The sequence below is a fragment of the Osmerus mordax genome, chromosome 28, assembly GCF_038355195.1.
Source record: "Osmerus mordax isolate fOsmMor3 chromosome 28, fOsmMor3.pri, whole genome shotgun sequence".
Lineage (NCBI taxonomy): Eukaryota > Metazoa > Chordata > Actinopteri > Osmeriformes > Osmeridae > Osmerus > Osmerus mordax.
In genome coordinates, this window is record NC_090077.1 from 1,340,298 (window position 1) to 1,352,426 (window position 12,129).

General features: G+C 44.7%; 2 protein-coding genes and 1 pseudogene across 2 annotated transcripts; 1 reads left to right on the plus strand and 2 right to left on the minus strand.

Moving 5' to 3' along the window:
* Nucleotides 1-77: 77 nt before the first annotated feature.
* On the minus strand, nt 78-1,448 carry zgc:101664 (uncharacterized protein LOC450064 homolog). Its single transcript, XM_067231514.1, has 2 exons — nt 1,363-1,448; nt 78-1,027 (listed from the first exon to the last, which is right to left on the minus strand). Exon 2 carries the CDS (start codon nt 979-981, stop codon nt 217-219), a length of 765 nt encoding a protein of 254 aa, XP_067087615.1. The 5' UTR covers nt 982-1,027; nt 1,363-1,448; the 3' UTR covers nt 78-216.
* Nucleotides 1,449-1,975: 527 nt separating this feature from the next.
* On the minus strand, nt 1,976-5,359 carry LOC136938161 (serine/threonine-protein phosphatase 2A catalytic subunit beta isoform-like). The gene is made up of 7 exons (XM_067231430.1): nt 4,942-5,359; nt 4,184-4,393; nt 3,909-4,082; nt 3,693-3,782; nt 3,042-3,203; nt 2,833-2,951; nt 1,976-2,626 (listed from the first exon to the last, which is right to left on the minus strand). Exons 1-7 carry the CDS (start codon nt 5,041-5,043, stop codon nt 2,554-2,556), a joined length of 930 nt encoding a protein of 309 aa, XP_067087531.1. The 5' UTR covers nt 5,044-5,359; the 3' UTR covers nt 1,976-2,553.
* On the plus strand, nt 5,247-10,027 carry LOC136938160 (ATP-dependent RNA helicase DDX4-like; annotated as a pseudogene).
* Nucleotides 10,028-12,129: the final 2,102 nt, after the last annotated feature.

Sequence of the window (12,129 nt, forward strand, 5' to 3'; positions counted from 1 at the left end):
ATAATCTTACTTTTCAAGTGTCAGGTTTATGTCTTCTGGGTCATACTCTTTAATCACAGGGTATAAAAATATGCACATTTCATACAGGAATTTATTTAAAAACATTTACTCATAGTTCTACAATTGTCTGTGCGCCACATAGAAAATACACACACGTTAAACGGCATTTGCTGAGATAATGGTCAATCTTATGGTGATGATCTACCTCATAAATAATTAAAAGCTGAGAATGTCCCCCAGTCTATGAACAGATAGAGTGATGTTTCCCGTGAGCTGCAGCTGATCCTTGAGATACTTCCCGACATGTTCACAGTGCAGGACATCGCAAAACACCCATATCTGACCAAGGCTTCGCTGGATGTTAGCATTGCAGGTCGGCAGTTTGGAGTTCCGCATGGCACGGGTCACTCCTCTCCACGCCTGTTCTAAATCACCTGCCACACAGCTGTGTCCATTTATGATCCACTTCGCCCTTTGGAGCAAGTTAAGCCTGTGGCTGCAAACAATCTTATGGAACTGTCTGGAGAAAGTATGAGAGTTAGGGGGAGCAAGACCCCTTTGCGCCTGTGAGGCAACACTCCACGATCGCCGTTTGACTTTATTGTCGAGGACCCCGTCTTTAGACTGTACGCGTGGCGCCCATGTCTCTGGGCAAGTCTGTGCAGCAACGAGTGCTCTTCCCAAACTAGTCTGGCCACAATCCAGAGGACTTCCGTCAGTGTCAGAGCATTCATGTACTGATTCTGGTAGCTCTCGTGCTAAAGTCAAGATATGCCTCTGGATTTTTATCACCTCTTCCGGGTAGATGATTGGGGGTGACTTTAGAGGCCTTGTGGGAAGGGGTTTGTCCCCTGTGGATGGGTACCAGGGTGTAAACACAGGCAGAACTCTGCAGGGAAAATCCTCCAAAGCTTTTTCTGTTTGTCTCACTAAGGTGCCGAGGTCTGCAGAGTCTTCTCTGAAGTGTAACACCAAATCCATGCAGACAGGACAACTCTCCCCACATCACTGTTTCATTCGATGAGCCCTAGAGCGAAAGACAGATTTAATTTAAGCAGCCTAGTGAAAAAATACATTACACTCACAGCACACTGTTCCAATCAAAAGGTTGGTTTGCATTCAAACTATTACGGTTTATTTTTGTTGCATGGAGTTGGTTAAAGTAAGCAGTTCAACTGCTTCCTCATTACTTATTGTCACTGAAAGGATGCTTCAAACCGGTATGGCTGGTGTCCTAAAGGTAAACCAACTATTTACAGTAGCTAGCTAACTACCTCGATGTAATTGACATCAAACCACAATTCAATGACGATGTATATGTTCTGCTAATGACTGTATCTCGCATATAGCAACTATACCAACCTGTTTGACGTTAAATATGTAATAGTATATTAAAAAGCCAGCCAACAAGGAGTTAACTTTACATTAGCGAGCTATCTAGCATAACCATGCTAACGCCAAGACGGGGGATGGGCAATAGGGAGCAACTACGGAAGCGTACATTTTGAGTAATCTCGCGTGTCACGCGCATTGGGGGAAGGGCGCAAGAAGCAATCGTTTCATGAAAGCAGCGAATGCATCTTCTCTACAACGAAAATACAGATTAAAAATAAATAAAACCACTTCCTCTACTTAGCGTAAATTTTTTAACGTATGGGAACAGCTTGAAATGGCAAATTACACAATTTCTTTATAGCGTATGCAAAGAGTGGACATTCCTGAGGAGCCTCCAAAGTATCTAGGGCAAAGGAGCTAGAGGCCCTCTCACAATGCCAAGCTTTGAAGAATTCCTGGCTATGACCTTATTACATCAGTAACTCTATTATAATCAAGTAAATCTACGAGCCATTATTAGGTTCCTTACATCAGTTATTTCAACTGAACTGTAAAGTATAAAACCGAATAGCTGGAGTGTCCTGAGGCAGACTGCATATCGTTAGTAGTAGGGGAAATAACAAGACAGTGTCAACAGAACTGTTTAATCATACGTCCATTGTCTTTATTCAAATTATGGTATACGCTGGCTGGGGACATCCATCAGCACAAGTCACTTTTCTGCATGCCATATGGCCTGAGTTGCTAAAAATGACCGTTTTACTACTTTAAGCACTCTTACCAATAGATTTGCAACAAAAAAAAGCACAATTTACTGTATTTGCTATGAGATGTGTCATTGTGAGATCAAATAGGGCTATATTGCTGTTTTAAAAAAACTTGCGAGTTTTACATGTCTTAAAAGATCATATGGCACATTTTGGTCCACGTTGGTACTTTCATATTTCAATCATTTTAAACATGTATTAAACAAACAGAATATCATCTTAAACATGTATTGTAAATGTTTCATCAGCACAGCGTTATGACAGCGTATCCTAGACAACTGTAGAGGGGGCTCTGGCTCCCTGTTTTAACTGTTTCTTTGCAGGTTTTTTTTTTCTTTTCTTTTTTTTCCTTCTTTTTAAACCTTATCCTCCAATTATTAAACCTCCCTTTCTACAGTATATTCAAATTTTTAAGTGGAGATTTTGGGACAACGAGGATAGCTTTGGACATTCACAGGAAGTAGTCGGGAGTACGTCTGGTCACATGGGGTTCACCACGTCGAGGAGCAGGATCAAACTGTAGGCTGGGGGAGGAGCCAGAAAACAAACCTGTTAGCAGACTTCTTGGTAAACCACTACACGCCCTTCTTTCTAAAGTGAGGACTTTTCCCATAACACGTTCACCAATTTTATGCTAAAGAATAGTAGCGTGTTTAGGGACACAGGTTGAGAAGTATGGTACAGGAATAAGTGATCCAACCATTAAGGATTGTTCAGTCTTTATACTTACAAAGAATATTTAAGAGTATCATCCAGTTCCATAATAGCCGCTTGGTTGCCACAACGATAGCAGTAGTTTGGCGCACTGAAGATGGTGACAACATTCTTGTCATGGCCCCAGTTGTATCCCTGCAGGAGAGAAAAAGAAAACGTCTGAAAATTCGCTCGTGTGGTGCAAGCTTAGCTGGCACGGCGCTGCGGCTAGTCACTGTCTCGTACCTCCATCACCAGCTGGTGGGCACGTGAGACCAGGGTTAGGCCATTGGCATGGTTGAAGGTCTCAGAAATGTCCTGTCCGAACGTGTAACCTGCACCACGGGGGGAGATGCCCCAGCCGCCACGGTCATCAGGGTCAGACCACAACAGGTCACACATGGGGCCCTGGTAAACAGCAGAAATAAGTGTCAATAACGGAAATCAAACTATGCATCGGAAACGATTCTACCAAAAATAACATACACATACTTACAATTATGTTATACCACTGTGCCACTAAAATCAAGCTAATTACAATCAACCGCAAAAACAGAAGCTGGAAATTAGTAGTACTGTAGAAAACCGGAAGTTAGAAAGAATCACATGAAAAATGAAGTTCCCAACCATCAGTGTTAAATTCGCCAAGTCATGCGTGTTCTGTGTTCTAGGGAGGAGTCAGGTGGCTGAGCGGTTACGGAATCGGGCTTGTAATCAGAAGGTTGCTGGTTCGATCCCCGGCTCTGCAAAATGACGTTTGATCCCCCGGCAAGGCACTTCACCCTACTTGCCTCGGGGGAATGTCTCTGTACTTACTGTAAGTCGCTCTGGATAAGAGCATCTGCTAAATGACTAAATGTAAATGTAGGGCACATGGGCCAATATAAAGATGGCTACCTCATGTGGGACCTCCTGAAGGCGGTCCAGGGCTCTTATGTGATCCAGAGTGTCTATGGATGGAGACAGGCCTCCGTGAAGGCAGAAGATCTGACCACGGGCAAGGAAAGAAATAACGAAAAAAGTCAATCTATTTGCTTTACATGGGTAGGTTGAAACGGGTGTAAATCGTTACATACAAACGATGGTGTCAAGACATGTTTCCTATTAACTCACCTGTGTATCTACAAGGGCAGTTAGTGGGAGATAGTCAAAGAGGTCTGTGAAGTATTTCCACACGTTGGCATTGCCATACTTCCTCAGGCACTCGTCATAAAACCCATACACCTGAGTGATTTGCCTGCTCTCATGGTTTCCCCGGAGAATTGTGATTCTCTCTTGGTACCTAACCTGGAGAAAAGAGGCAACAGTATCGTCAGCCAGGTTACGGATACATTTTCAGCCAACGGAATTGCAAGTGCAGGTTGTTTCAGTGCTGTCTGAAGCCATACCTTTAATGTGACGAGAAGAGTAACTGTTTCCACAGAGTAGTACCCTCGATCCACATAGTCACCCATAAACAGGTAGTTGGTGTCAGGGGATTTTCCACCAATTTTGAAGAGCTCCATAAGATCATGAAACTGCCCATGGACATCCCCGCAGACGGTCACAGGACATCGCACTTCTTGCACATTTGATTCCTTTGTGAGGATCTCCTTGGCCTAGACATATGAGACGTAAAGTGTGTTAGACATATCTGGTTCCGTCAGTCATGCCAAATTAAATATCCACACACCGCTTTTGCAGCACATATAGAGATCAAGGGGATGCAACCTATAGCTAGCTTGCTAATAAGCAGGTAGTATCAACGACTGACTGTTTCTTAAGGACCAGTATAATTTACTGGAAATTATGTTACGTGGAAAACCATTGTAAATAGCCAACAAATCTTTTACATCTTTACGTAACTTTGATCGAAAAGATTATAGCTCTAATATGTTCGTATTATTTGCAGTCGAAATATACAAAATGAACAAACTTGTTAGTCTACATTTCTCAATTGGGCAAGTCAGTGAACGTTTTAGTTCAGGGCTCGCTCGCACCCATTTTTTACAGTCAGGGTTAGCTAATGGTAGCTAGCCTTGTTGGCTAGCTAGGCTAGGCGCTTAGACCTAGGCCACGATCTGAAATGGCTGGTAAAAGAATTGTGTTAGCCTGACATAGTTTCAGTAGTTGAGTAAATTCATCTATTTCCTAATGCATAACTCACCTTTTCGCAGAGTGTCCTGACTTGATTTTCCGATAACTGCTTACACTCGTTCAATTGTTCGATCCATTGATCTAATTCTTTAGTAAAAGATTTGTCGTCCATGACAGCCGCGGAAGCCAGCCACCGATGTGATGCAGATGCTAATTTCTTGTTAGCTCGCTCTTGCTAGCGTAGCTTAGCTGAATGTATTGTTAGCCGCTCTATTAGTCCCGCTAAAACTGGTACCTATGCTAACTATAAGAACCTAAACAACTTATCTGACGTATTACTGTGACGTTTCAATTTAGTTAACGACGTTATTTCTGATGGGGAACCACGAATTTGAAGGGGTAAGAATGGATCGAAATTCCCCGATGCGGCAGAATCCAGCGACCGAGGATTGCAGCACCAAGGCACCACCACCAGCTAAAAGAGCTACAACAATAACATACGGGGTATTTTGAGGTTGCCAGGTTTAAGACCTATCCCCTTATTAACGTGTCTAAACCCGCCCTTGAAGATTTATGAGAATTAACTTGCAAATATGTTGTTTTAGAGATCAGTTTGATCATATACATCCAAAACGAACATTTTAGTAGCTAAATTGTCATGCCCCACCCTAATCCCACCTTAATTGGTAATTTCAAAGTAATTTAATGACTTCTATCAGCTGGTGCAATGTGCACTACAAAACATGAATGACTATTGCATTGGTGGTTGGAGGTTGTACTAAACTAATAGTAGGACTTTTTTGTTTTTCAGAAAATCACCTGATCCTCTTACCCTAAAAACAAAAATGGGTGAGAACTGGGAGGAAGAGGATATCCAGGTAGAAATACAATGAGACCCACACAGAGTTAATGATTCAAAATCTGTTGAAGATTGATCTGAGTTAAAGTAAAAATTAAACCCCTCGTGCTGTTCATTTGTAGGTGTTCACTGGGACTTCAACCAATAATGGTAAGTGTAGTCGAACTCTAGATGAAACTGAAAAATCCTTTGTATGTTAAGACTCATCATTCAAAGATGGTGGAAACGGTTTGTGGAACAATGGAGGGAAGTTTGGGGGACAGGTCAGTGGTAAAGGTGAGTGTTTTTCAACACATAACCAGAGAAGGCTCTGTTGACACGTGGGTTTTACAAGCTGGGTGATGGTGTATTTGTTGGGTGATGGTGTATGTGCTGGTGATGGTGTATTTGTTGGGTGATGGTGTATGTGCTGCAGGTGATGGTGTATGTGCTGCAGGTGATGGTGTATGTGCTGCAGGTGATGGTGTATGTGCTGCAGGTGATGGTGTATGTGCTGCAGGTGATGGTGTATGTGCTGCAGGTGGAGTCAGGGGAGGAGGCTTCCACACCCCAGCAGGGAACAGAAGCTCCAACTCAGGTCAACTGTCATCTCACAAACATGCCTTTCAAATAATCCCTTTTCAAAACAGGTTTGATATATAAGGGACAGTTGGGATGCATCAGATTTCTTAAAAATGGCACAAAGACTGAGCAACAGTACTAGTAATACTTAGTTTTATTACAAATCCCAAAAGGTCAGATTCTCATGATTTGTTTTTGTTGCATTTTTAGATAATCATAGACGTTCAACCTTCGGAGAGACTAATTCCTGGGGAGGCATAAGAGGGAAGTTCTCACCTCTCTTCTCCAACTGTCAACTGTACCGTCCTCTGATCCCCTAGGTAGAAGAACTGTCCATATTTATTGTGTGACGGCTGTGTTTGCGTTGCATGGTCCACAGGAGGTCGAGGGAGCAGAGGAGGAAGGGATGGTGCACGATGCTTAAGCAGTGACACTTCTGATACAGGACCTGAAAAAGGTCTGGAGACATCGAATTGCACAATATTTGTTTTGTACCACGATTTATTCATTGTTTTGCCATATTTTCTGGTGTGTGTGCGTGCGGGTCATGATAAGTCAGTTAACCCACACTACCAAGGAGAACAAGACAGCTCTACTCATTACTCCAGCATGTTCTTAACCTTGTCTAATCCCCCCCTATACAGGGAGTGAGCCCAATGGGAACGATAACGGTGATGTGTGATTTGTTAATCCTATGCAACCACACATTTAATACACACAAACGCATCATCAGAGCGGGTGATGTGGTTGGTTGACATGATTACTGCCCCTTGCACCCCAGACAGTGGATGTTCACGGAACAGAGAAAATGTCATTGGAGGAAGAGGTATGACCAGAGGTTAGTTTGTATCATTTCTGAATCCTACCAAATCTGTTACAAATGAAAGGTTGCTCTCCCACAGGGGACAGAAACACAATAGATGGAGGAAGTTATGGATTCAGCAATTCATTCCCTGGTATGTTTTATATCTGCCTTTGTGTATGTCGTGATATCAACATCCCCCATTGTTTTTGTATTATATCTTCAGTTGAGAAATTGTTTGTCACAGGGATGTAACAGGTAACGGTTGCTAGGAGATTATACGATCCATATGGATAAAACTGTAGCCTCTGTTGTTGCTATCAGACCAGAACACCTAGTCTGTGAGGGCTCACAGGGTTCTCTGTTACTCATACAGATGCAGCCAACAACGACAACTTGGATGAAAACCACAATGCAGGTCTGAGGATTTTCTCGTTTCACGTTCCATCCTAATATTGACAATGAAACGAAGAAAATGAAAATATACGTTGCAGTGATCCCTTTCCAAACTCTCTACCATGTCAGAGGAGGCGTTTAACAAAACGGTGATGATGAACTGGTGTTGTGATGCCTCTACAGGTCCCAAGGTGACGTATGTGCCACCTCCCCCTCCTGAAGACGAGACCTCCATCTTCTCTCAGTTCCAGAAGGGGGTCAACTTTGACAAGTTTGATAACATCCAGGTGGAGGTGCGTGGGAGAGACCCTCCACCTGCCATCATGGTGAGGGAAAATGCATATCACATATAGGTTAAGGCCTCGCAGCAGCGGCCCAGCGGTTTGATTCCAACCCGGGCCATTCATCCTCTCTCTGTTCTGCCTTTCCTGTCTCTCTCGTACTGTCACCCGGCCATAACACGACATCACTGGTTAAGCTTTCTGCTCTGCCTCTCTCCGGCCCAGTCATTTGAGGAGGCTGGTCTGTGTCCGACCCTGAGCAGGAACATCACCAAGTCTGGATACAAGAAGCCCACTCCAATCCAGAAACACAGCATCCCTATCATATCCACTGGACGAGACCTGCTGGCCTGTGCCCAGACTGGATCAGGGAAAACGGTAAGCTTTGCCCGCACACATGATTTTGAATACTACGGTACTGTAGTATCTGGATATAGTCATTGATAGTCTGTCAAACTTTACTTCCCTCCCTCCCTCAGGCTGCCTTCCTGCTCCCTATCCTCCAGACCCTGATGTCAGACGGGGTCACGGCAGACGGGTTCAGGCAGATCCAGGAGCCCGAGGTCATCATTGTGGCGCCCACCAGGGAACTCATCAACCAGATCTACCTCGACGCCCGGAAGTTTTCCTACGGGTGAATCATTCATTCGTTGATTTTAGTTTTTCTTTTTTGGACTTTTCGACTTCATTCACACAAGACAGACAATGTGGGGATGAAAGCTGTATGTGTGAAGGTTCCTTGTAACCCCTCCCTTCCCCAAGCGGGTGTTTGCGCCCTGTGGTCGTGTATGGAGGGATCAGTTCGGCCTACGCCATTCGGGAGGTGATGCGGGGGTGCAACGTGCTGTGTGGGACCCCAGGAAGACTGCTGGATATCATTGGCAAAGGAAAGGTGCGGAAATCTTTTTGAACAGGGGGGAAAACCCCAAATCGCAGTCCGTCTACTGCTAAAACACTTCGATCATCGCACCAATACCCTCACTTTTTAAAACATCTGCACCATGGCCACCTCCCTGGTCCTCCCCTTTCAGAAGTGCAACACGGTGGCATGTGGGCGAAGGCGATCGTTGATGGACAAGGTGCTGATGTTGTGCTGCAGGTGGGAGTCGGGAAGCTGCGCTACCTGGTTCTAGACGAGGCAGACCAGATGTTGGACATGGGCTTTGAACCCGCAATGCGCTCCCTCGTGGGGTCGCCTGGAATGCCCCCTAAGGAGGAACGCCAGACGCTACTGTTCAGCGCCACATACCCTGAGGACATTCAAAGGTGTGTGTTCCTGTAAGAGGTATGGAGAAGTGAGCCAATCATGTAGCATTTATGAAAGCCTTTTCTGTTTCACGCCCCAGGTTGGCTGCCGACTTCCTTCGAACGGACTACATCTTCCTGGCGGTGGGTCAGGTGGGAGGAGCCTGCAGCGATGTGGAGCAGAACGTGATCCAGGTCACCCAGTTCTCTAAGAGAGACCAACTGGTGGAGCTGCTGCAGACGACAGGTCAAACTCTGCTGGACAGGCTTTGTTAGCCTGTTAAACTAAAGCCTCGACACTGGGTGCAGTAGTGTATCGCTATGTGGGATGCATTCAGGTCTCCAGTTACTTTTTGTTACATGTCCCAGAAAATTCTAGAGTTTGATGAGCACAGTGTGTTCATGGTGGATTTCTAGCAGGCTGATGTAAGATGCAGATGAAGATGTCGGCTTTGATCTTGCGGGGTTTTGGTTTCAGGCCCCGAGCGAACTCTGGTGTTTGTAGGGACCAGGAAGAAGGCGGATTTCATCGCCACCTTTCTCTCCCAGGTCAAGATTCCCACCACCAGCATCCACGGGTAGGTTGCTTATCAGAATGTGGACGACTTAATAGCCAATGGTCCTGGCCTACAAGGACTCTGAAGGTCCGGACTAGTCTTCCTGGTCTGGGATTGCCTAGACTGATGACGTCATGTGAAAGTGTGACTGTTCTTGCAGAGACAGGGAGCAGCAGGAACGGGAGGTAGCCCTACACGATTTCCGTTCCGGTAAGTATCCTGTCCTGGTGGCCACGTCAGTGGCAGCACGAGGCCTGGATATTGAGCATGTGCAGCATGTGGTGAACTTTGACCTGCCCTCCGGCATCGATGAGTACGTGCAACGCATCGGAAGGACTGGTCGCTGTGGCAACACTGGGCGGGCAGTGTCGTTCTTTGAGCCAGATGCTGACACGCCATTGGCTCACTCCTTGGTGAAAGTTCTGGAAGGGGTATTTACATGTTCTTTTATTTAGATATTCACTCACTTACTCTCACACACTCACTCACTCGTTAACAGTCCCAACAGGAAGTTCCCTCCTGGCTGGAGGAAGTCGCAGCCAGTGGTCATGGCACTGCAGCGTTCTGTCCACAAAGGAGTGACTTTGAATCCATGGACCCCCACAAGGTAGACCAGACAGCTGGACCACACAACGTCAGTACAACCCTTGCTGACGTTGTGTAGACCACACAGCTGGGACCACACAACACGTCAGCACCAACTGACGTTATCAACTGCCATCTTTCTTCAAATGTTCTATTTGATTTGTGTGTGTCTGTAGTCTCTACCTGGAGCCCAGAGCCTGCCTAGTGAGGAGGAATTATGGGAGTGACTCTCCACTCACCTTTCTAATATCCCTGTCCTGGTCTGACCCCTTGAAGCTGAGTTTAATAATAACATCTGGAGCAAAGAATCCCGATTTAAACTAATGGATCACTGTGGCCATTGCAATGCTCATAAAAGGAATATTAATAGGCGGTGGGATGCACAGTATATGTCATGAGCACTGTAATGTAAATAAAATTAACTGCATTGAATTGTGTGTATTTTCGTTAGATACTCAGGAAATTGGTTGGCAGCAAAATCATAAGGCATTATGTCACATCATAGACATTCATACACATACCAAATACCTTGCAACAGATTAGGCTGGCCAAACCAGCTGGGCATTCTACCTAGTCTATGAATTACCTGTTTAAAACTGTAATGGCTTGTAGAGAAAATGAAAAAGAACAACGTTCAGTAGGTGATGCCATACACAGAATACGGTTTAAAAATAATCGAAGCTTCGCGCACGTACATTACAAGAAAGCATGGTGAAATATCCTGTGTGGTGAGCAATTAGAAGCTTTACAGATCCAGATCAGAACAGTGTTCCTCCCCCTCTAGATACTCTCACATAGATGGGTTGGCAAGTTTAGGACTTAAACCTGTGCTGAGGAGACACTTCAAACATCTGTTTTGCATTCCAGTTCTTTATTTTTGTCTGATATGGGGCCCAAAAGTGCAATTACAAGTGCAAGGACTATATCCTGTCCCAAGTAGCTAACCCTCAGGCCAGTCAGTTAGGCCAGTGGCTGTTGAAGCCTCATACAGAGGTAAATATCCTGCCATTATTTTCGCACCATAATTACAAGGTGATTTAACATGTCATGGCAGTTTCATTTAAGTGGTCAATAACATCAGTGAGTTATTAAAGAGATGCTTGCATGATGCAATGCATCATGGGAGGTAAACACCATTCAGGCGAACACCACATCGCTCCTCTTTTAAAGGAGTATTCTGTTTTTTTTCCCCTTCCCCTGACAGGAAGTTGTAGAGAAGAACATCCTGAAGCTAGAAGACTTCCTGGTCACGGACCTCCAAGTAGGAAGGTGTTTTACCGAGCCGGATCCAGAATCCCCATGTCCCAGCGAGGAAGAAGACAAAAGCACATGCTTCATTCTCTCTCTAGCTCGCAACGAAAGCACAGGTCCGGCCATAATGCTGTGCTGCTCTGGCTGTGAGGAGAGTTTCATCGGAAGACTGGAGAGTTCCAGAGGAAGACTCTCAGATCAAATCCACCCTGGGCTGCTGTCCCGGCTGCATCCAGACCTGGGCCCCTCCAAGGCTGGTCTTCACAGTGGGCAACACTATTGAATGTGACGATGACTATATAGTGAACACCTTCGCTGTGCAACACTGAAAGCTGGCTGGGCTATCCAATTGATGATGCAAAACTGCCATATGAATAGATGTATCTAGTTTGTAAAATACTTAAAACATAATAAATCTGAAGCTACCTGACAATAAAACAAGTGTCCTTGTTCAGTAAATATGAATGATTTGTGATTTATTCATGAACTACAAAAATGGTTTGTATATGAACTGGTTCATTTGATAACATTAACATGAGTGGAATATAATGTATACATGTATAATGAAATGTACATTGGTGTGCATACATTTGAATTTTGTGCAGGTGGATGCCAGGTTCTTTAGAAAACACAGGCTCCAATCACATTCCTGTCAGTACTGGAACTACAGGGGATCTCCATTGCATAGTGAGGCCATTTACCACATCATGGTACATACATT

What these genes read in the sequence shown, in the direction of transcription:
- zgc:101664 (XM_067231514.1), bottom strand. Translation starts at nt 981, where the DNA reads ATGGATTTGGTGTTACACTTCAGAGAAGACTCTGCAGACCTCGGCACC.
- LOC136938161 (XM_067231430.1), bottom strand. Translation starts at nt 5,043, where the DNA reads ATGGACGACAAATCTTTTACTAAAGAATTAGATCAATGGATCGAACAA. An exon ending in CTCTTCTCGTCACATTAAAG is followed by an intron (nt 4,083 to 4,183) that starts GTATGGCTTCAG and finishes TCTTTTCTCCAG; the next exon opens with GTTAGGTACCAAGAGAGAAT. An exon ending in TTCAGGAGGTCCCACATGAG is followed by an intron (nt 3,204 to 3,692) that starts GTAGCCATCTTT and finishes GCTGTTTACCAG; the next exon opens with GGCCCCATGTGTGACCTGTT.